Here is a 7,698-nt window from a genome sequence, read left to right as displayed (position 1 = left end):
ACGACAAAGGTTTAGTTCGTTTATATTTTAATTATATGTATGTGTACTTTAAAGTCATTTTTATAATATGCTTTTATATATTCGTATGAATTTAGTGTAATTGAATGCAATCATTATTCAATTAACTTAATTGCATTCATTCGTTTATTCATTTATTCGGCTATTGTTACATTAAACTAATTAACATCTCTATTTCACGTGCTAAGAAGCACTTAAATGGAATTTTCTTTTAAAGAGGGATTCTCACCGCAACGAAATGTTAGCGGCGAGAATTCTTAATAATGTACTTTATCTGTCTATGTATAATAGGTTGAACGAAATTTCTGTCGTATTTTACTTATTTAATTGATTTTAATTCATGTGGAACCCAAACACTTTGTTTTAACACAAATCCAAGAGATTTAATGTGATCTCCAACAGTTGTATGATGAACGCATAACTCTTCTGCAATTTGTCAACTTGTTAAATGTGGGTAATTTTGCAACATGCTTCGCGAAACATCACTACCGATCTTGGATGGTCGTCCAAATTGACCATTCTCTTGGAGGCTCAGATCCCCGGAACGAAATTTGCTTGATACGTTGCTTACTTTTTGGAATTCATCTGCTGCAGAACTTTCCCTCCAACCTATTAAGTATACAGCACGTGTTTACTTCTTAAAAAGTAGCGATTTTAATTTTATTGGACAGTGAGTTGGCATATGTATGTATGGGTGTATGTATTTTCAAATGCCCTAAACGAATTCTTTTGTAATATTTTTATACTCAGTAAACATACACGACGAGTACGCGACTGAGTCTTTGCTCTAAGAGATGGCAATGCGTATGAGTCGTAGTTTAAGTTGATACTTAAAGTTTGAATATTCTGTTATTGATATAAGCAAAATGAAATCGAGTTTTATTGCAATAGTTTGAAGAAGATGTACTGTCAAAAGTGGAGAGTTCATTCCGAAAATTATGAAAACTCTTTACTTTGTAAGACTTAAAAGTTACTAGTAACAGAGCCTTAGGCATGGTGTATGACCAACAGTCCAGAATTTGGCGCATGGGCAGTGTCCTAAGATCTGGTATTTACGGGTTAGAATTGCTGTAAATTTTGTAGAACATCAATTTTGTTTCATTGTCTTAACAGATACTTTGAATGACAACAAATTTTTACCTACGGAAAAACAATTTTTCTTTTACTTTTTGTTTTAATACATAAATATATGCTTAATAATCTTCTCAACGATTATTATGCTATTACCTCTTCTTCCAAACGAAATGCTTGCAAACGAATTCCATTTAGGCTGTTGCAAGAGCGTTATCTCTTAAGAAACCAGCCTTTTATCTGGTACGCAATTAATAGCCTAAAATCTGCTGTTGAAGCAACAGCTCAAGATTTGATGTTTAAGTAGTAGCTGGATATTTAAGCATTGGCTCAAGAACTGATCGGCACATCTGGCACATAGGCAACAGCCTAAGAGATTTGTAATTCCTCACTTCTAGAGAATTTTCCAACTAAATGCGTGCTGTGCCTAATGTCTTAGTCTGCTGGTACGGACTTTTTTCCCTAGCTCAACAATTGAAAACTGGGTTACTGGGTAAAAACAAATTATACAGATGTCCACGGATGGTAAAACTTACGTCTTTGCGAAGGCTGAATCAGTAAGAAAGGGATAATATTGTTGCCATTGCCTCTAAACCTATGTTAGACATGATTGTTGTTGTCAATCGACTTGATATTAATGACAATCCTCCCAATTCCAAGGTAGAACTCAGCAAATTGGGAATACGTAAAACTATCTTAAAGCTAAGTGTACGATCAAAATCAACTTGTGAATTTGGTACTCACATTTTAATTATTTCCGGAAAATTACCTATGTAAACGATTTCGGGTTTAAACACTGTAACTTGTAAACTACACTTACCGACTTTCATCATTCCTTTTTACACCAATCATTCTATTCCGCTTAAATCATACGTTGTAGGTCTGTTAAACTTCCATTCAAGTCACTTTCCTTGTTGTACCTATTTTTATTTCGTTTAACTCTTTACCTTATGCTCTAATCACGTTATCATAGAGCAATATTTGTCTTCATTTAGCTATCAATTATGCTAAATTCATAAATCACCGACAGAGGTTTTTTGTAAACGGGGCAGGCCAACACTTCAACTACTTGTCAAAATAAAATTTTTTTTATAATTGTGTACAGGTGGAACGATGTTAACGCTTGGATTGTCAGCACAAGAAAAGAACCAAGAGGGTTTTATTCCTTCGTTAAAATCACCGCTTTATGCTCTAATCGGCGTTGTCGATTGTCTCTAATTCTGGTTTTCACTACTTAAATCACACCATGTGGTAATCCCACAGTTAAGCTAAACCCAAAATACGTACAATAACTGAATTAATCTTAAATCTGTATGCCCAAAACCAAAATTTTTCCTCGTTTCAGTCCTTGCAATGCATCGGTCAAAGAGTGAACAGAATCTATAGTTTTTGCCAAAATTCCAATGCGGGTTCAAGGAAGTCTTGCGGATTATAACTTACGTAGTGTTGTTAATAGCCGATATGGTAGATTTTGATATTTATGTGTAGAAAATACAGGAAGCAATTTAGCCACTGGCAGTGCCAGACAGCAAACATCTTCGTTGACTTATCAGTCTTCACGTGGTAGATTTTTGTCTATTCAGATTTCAGTTTTCATCTAAACGCGACTAGTAGCACTTAATTAATTGACAGGCAGTCGGGATGATTTTGTGAATATGTATATGCATTTCGTCTCTTTCGTCGCCTACATATTTATTTATGAAAATGTGCAAATCGAAAGCTTTCGTATATTAATTCAATCAGATAAATAGCGAAATTGCATATATCCACTAACATATCGTTGGTATCTGCTTTTTTCGTTCTTTTTTGTTCATATATTTCATGGCCGTTTGCTTCATTCAAACAAGTTGAGAGAGTACGATAAAATTCAAAACTATTTGTTTTTAGCTCCGCTAGATGGTTTAAGTTTCATATTTTTTTAAACTTTTTTTTATATTTTTATATATATATTTTTACAATAATTTTTTATTTTCGGACTATTTGCAAATCATCATGTTTGGTAACCTTGACGAGTTGTCGAGATCGAGATGGAGAAGACCGAGTAGTCTTTATCGTCCAACGGTATTGGTCGGTAATTGGTTCGAAGAGCGTTGCTCGAGCGAAACTGATCCTAAAGCCATTATACCGGGAATTTATGGTAAAAGCGGCGGTCTTGACGACGTCACAGTGTATAAAACCGATTTTATAAATCCACTCAAAGAGGATTCCGAAAAAATCGCGACCGATTATTTGAAATTAAAGCAGGAAGGATTCAGTAATCGTCTCAGTGGCGAAATTGCAAACTTTACATTTGGAGCTGGCGATTCATGTACCAGAAATCTACCTTCTATTACGCGTACCGCATACAGAATGCCGCCGAGGAAAAATCATGACGAAGAATACGTGCCAAGGCAAGGAAAGCGGCAAAATGTCGATAATTTACAAAGTTACGATGTGAAGAACTCTAATGTTCGATTAATGCAACGCCAAGCCTGCCAACACTGGATGCAATACAATTACCCATACGATGTCACGCGGTATAGGGAACAATTTACGCCAAAATCCGTGGTGCGTTATCGTGCCGATTTAAATCGCAAAAAATAGTTATTTCAAATTAGAGGAAAGCATTAAACAAATTCATGCGTTGGCAAAGAAAAAAAAAAGTAGAAGCTCAAATATTTATTTGCAAACGAAATATTTCCCATTTTATTTGATTAGTGTGGGGGAGGCTGTGATAGTTGTTTATTTTGGCTCTTTAAGATTTCAAAACGTACTTTTGACCGGAATAATTTTATATTGATTTCAGATTATATCGGTTTGCTGTTGTCACTTTATACAAAATGGGATATGTATCCGCCCTCACAAGCATTTTGAGAGAAGGTTCATTTAGTCTGCATGCTTCAGTTTTCATTAACGACGATATGAATGCGGAAAAGTCAATGCAGAAAAACCGCGTTCACGACGAATAATTTAAAAACGCTCCGCGCTATGCTAAAAAAAGAGGGTGAAGTACGTAAATTCCACTTTTTCGCAAGCCAGTAAGTCAGTAAAAAATGCTTTCTACACAGCTTACACCAATGTAGGGAGAGTAATCCCGTAGCTTTGCATTTTATACAACAGCGACAGCCGCATATTTCATAAATGAGTAACTTCACGGCGTTTTCGAAAAGCCTACCATAAATAAGTAGTAGACTACGCACATAAATGCTCGCTGTTTTAAGTTTCATTGCAGACGTGAAACCGAACTTTTAATGAAACGTTATGATATTTATCAGGTGAAGGCAGGAAACGAAAAAGTAAATTTTAATTTTCTAACTTTGCGTCCCAATCTTTTCCTTGGATATTTTCGCTAATGCTCAGTTTTCAAGTCTAGTCAGGTGGAATCCGTATTTGCGTCTACCGCGTCATCAAGTTATTGGTTTCGATAAATAGTCTGTCTTAGGTGCTCTTTACTAACTTTATCTACACATTACTTTATTTATGTGCGATTTTCTCACTGTTCATTAACACTAAAAACCACTATTACAATTTAAGAAGAAAATAATCTATCCGCGACTTTTTCATACCTAGAATATCCTAGCGTTGCCATATTATTAGCGTATGGTTATGTTATGAAGTCTTCTGGCAATAACTACTTGTAACGATAGCTGGGTGGTAATTATGGAGCTGAAAGACAGCTTTCGCCTTTTTTGCCAAACAGTCGAACACAAAACAAAAGGTAAGTTTTTCTTACGTGATTACAACCCCTACTTTATGGTTTACGTGGCAACTGAGGCTTATAACCCTTAAAGTGGAATTGAAAATTTGCGTACTCGATATGTGTTGCTTTGGGAATTTAAAGAAGGCGGTAGCGATGAGATAAAAGCTGAAAAATATGCAGAGTATACGCCTAACGCCTTTTCGGACTTGACGACACTGATGTAGAGGTAACATTGGATTATTTAAGATAAAAAAAACGGGAATTAATCATGACTTGTCCTATTAATATGTATTAGCTTTGTAGAAAACCTCTTCCATTTGTCAACTTTATCAGTGTCTTTTACTAACTAAGAGCTTTTCCTTTCAAGTTCTAGATGAATGGCGATTACCAAATTAATCGAAATAGGTAAACTTTTCCCAAGTTTGAATAACTCTTTCTTGCAAGTTGCGCTGAATTTTTGTTTGTCGACTGTGAATAGAAGAAGAAGAAGATAGCAGAAGTTGATATTCAAAATGAAAAATAGACAGGCATTCACAAAATCACTTACTTACATGACGCATTCATTAAATCACTTAATTTACATTTAACATTTATTTCAAGTTTCGATTTCCAATATTTTGAAAACTGAAATCAATATTTTTTCTGTTAATCAATACATCAGTCGTTATATTTTTTTAAAGTTCTAATAAATTTTTTACAATTATTTTTCTGAAAATTTATCTTCTGAGATTATAAGTAACGATCGCTTATTATGTCTATCAGAAGAAGTGTTGATAATCCACCGGGTAATTTTAAAGGTGTGAAGCAGAATAGCGTTTCTAGTGCGAATCGTTATGCGCCAGCGGTACTGGTTGGTAGTTGGTTTGAAGAACGATGCTCTGGCGAAACCGATCCAAAAGCTATAACGCCGGGAATATATGGTAAAAGCACTTGTGCTGAGGACTTTTCATTATACAAAACTCATTTTACAAGACCGATACCAGAAAATTCTCGCAAAGGTGCGATGGACTTTGTCAATTGGAAACAAGAAGGATTTAGTAATCGAGTGGGTACTGAGGTTACTAATATTAAATTTTCTGATGGAGTTGAATTTTATAAAAATGCCACTACAATGACGGACATGATGTTTCGTATATTGCCTCAGCAAACGGGAGAAGCATCTAGTACATATACATTACGTGGTTACGGCAAACCGAAAATAGATATGTTACGCAGTTACGGCAACCTCACCAAAACTGGTTTATTAAAGTGGCGAGCGTGTGAGCAATGGAGAGAAAAAAATATTCCTGTCGATGTCTCGCATTACAAACAAAACTTTAAGCGAATAGAAGTAAAACCAGATCCACATCGAAGAGTAAAAGCGTCGTCGAAAAGCATACCTTAACTAATGAAAATATAAAATAGCAAAAAAAAAAAAAAAAATGCGATTTTCATTCACTTTTTTTAAAACTAGTAAATAGCTTTATGCCTTTGCAGCTCCTTGGCTTTGTTCCCCACGTTCTATGTACGATCTTACGGAAAGAACTGACAGATTCCGTAGCGATCGTAGTTTGCCGAGAAGGGGAGACTGGAGTGAAGTCAGAAGAAGATAGGGGAAACCGAATGTTATACTTTAGGAAGTAATTTTGTCTTTGAGTTTTTCTTTAATCTTCTAAAGAATTCTAAAGAATTGGCTCTTAATTCCGCCATGCGTTTATTGGACGTCTAAGCAAAGCCGTTTTTAATTTGCGCAAACAAGCATGCACTTCATGCACGGTCAGTGCAAGCCTTAAAATAAGTCTCCTAATATATTGGCCCCATTAACGGTAACAGCGGTGATTATCCTAGCTGCAAGTAGTCATTGTAGTCGACACATGGTTTGGAACAAGGTACCGTTCTGAACTATTTTTTTGGAGTGCTGTTAGTACGAAATAAACACAACCCTTAGCAACAACATGGAAGATAAACTGGTTTCTAAGTGTACGAAAAAACTGGAGGACTGTCTGAAATGCGTCTGAATAAAAAACAAGCCACCAAATCATAGTAACCTAATGTCAGCGGCAATTGTCGAGCGGTAATGCTCACTTCTCCCTTCTCGCCTCTTACCACAAAGCTAATTGTTGTCAGAATATTTCGACACATTTAAAGGTTCATACTATCTAAAAGTCGTATGGTTTTGTCCATAATCGTGCTACGTCAGTTTGCCGTTCTACGAATTTGTTGAGGGATTTGTTGCGTATTATCAAGGTCGGACTTCCCGTGACGATGTTAGATCCTCTATACATGCCATGAGTTCATGTGGAGAAGTCAACAGTTACCACGGATTTTGATTTGCTTTTTTGTTGCCAATTAATAGCACACATGTTCATTTGCGTTATACAACATCTCACCTCTTTCATTATCTTTTAATTACAATAATGTATTACTTAAAAGCGTATTTGCATGCATAATGAGCTAATATTCAATCTTATGTAACCTTTGAGCTTAACTATGTACATTTAACTGTATTCTATACATTTTGATCCCCCCTGTCGTGGCCAACCCTTCCATAACAAAATTGTTTACTGTATCGCTTTACCTCTTCTATAAACCTTACCGTTTGGGACCGAAATGGTGGGCGATTTTTGTCATCAAAATAAATAAAGCTATAAGGTGCATAAAAACCGATATTTTCATTAAAAACTTTTCATAAGCACCCGAGCTTCGTTTAGTATCTTATATTAATATTTATCAAGTTAAAGTTGTAAACGTGAATTGAAGTGTGATTCGGTCCATTAATAAAGCGAACGTAACTTTTTCTTTCACAATCTTTTGTCATTTGTCTTGACCGTTAACTAAGTAATTTTCTTGATGAAATGTGTTTGCCATTGAAGGCTCTACTTTTCAATATATAACACGATGAAATGTTATTTGTTTTATTTGTCATTTTAAAATAACTTACAGATATTATG

General features: G+C 35.3%; 1 protein-coding gene across 3 annotated transcripts; it reads left to right on the top strand.

The window, feature by feature from the left end:
- The first annotated feature begins 333 nt into the window (after window positions 1-333).
- Window positions 334-5,005, top strand: LOC119641590. Of its 3 annotated transcripts, none has more exons than XR_005247859.1 (3): window positions 334-3,636; window positions 3,875-4,077; window positions 4,137-5,005. XR_005247859.1 is itself a non-coding variant. In XM_038040365.1 (2 exons), exons 1-2 carry the CDS (start codon window positions 3,082-3,084, stop codon window positions 3,956-3,958), a joined length of 639 nt encoding a protein of 212 aa, XP_037896293.1. In that variant the 5' UTR covers window positions 334-3,081; the 3' UTR covers window positions 3,959-5,005. The 3 variants fall into 3 exon arrangements, 1 of the variants encoding a protein (XP_037896293.1); XR_005247858.1 differs by having other exon boundaries at window positions 3,875-4,786; window positions 4,860-5,005; XM_038040365.1 differs by having other exon boundaries at window positions 3,875-5,005.
- Window positions 5,006-7,698: the final 2,693 nt, after the last annotated feature.

The sequence above is a fragment of the Glossina fuscipes genome, unplaced genomic scaffold (genome assembly GCF_014805625.2).
Source record: "Glossina fuscipes isolate IAEA_lab_2018 unplaced genomic scaffold, Yale_Gfus_2 155, whole genome shotgun sequence".
Classification (NCBI taxonomy): domain Eukaryota; kingdom Metazoa; phylum Arthropoda; class Insecta; order Diptera; family Glossinidae; genus Glossina; species Glossina fuscipes.
Note: the sequence above shows the minus strand (reverse complement) of the source record. Positions and strands in the feature narration are given on the sequence as shown.

What these genes read in the sequence shown, in the direction of transcription:
- LOC119641590 (XM_038040365.1), top strand. Translation starts at nt 3,082, where the DNA reads ATGTTTGGTAACCTTGACGAGTTGTCGAGATCGAGATGGAGAAGACCG. An exon ending in AATTTACGCCAAAATCCGTG is followed by an intron (nt 3,637 to 3,874) that starts GTGCGTTATCGT and finishes TATTGATTTCAG; the next exon opens with ATTATATCGGTTTGCTGTTG.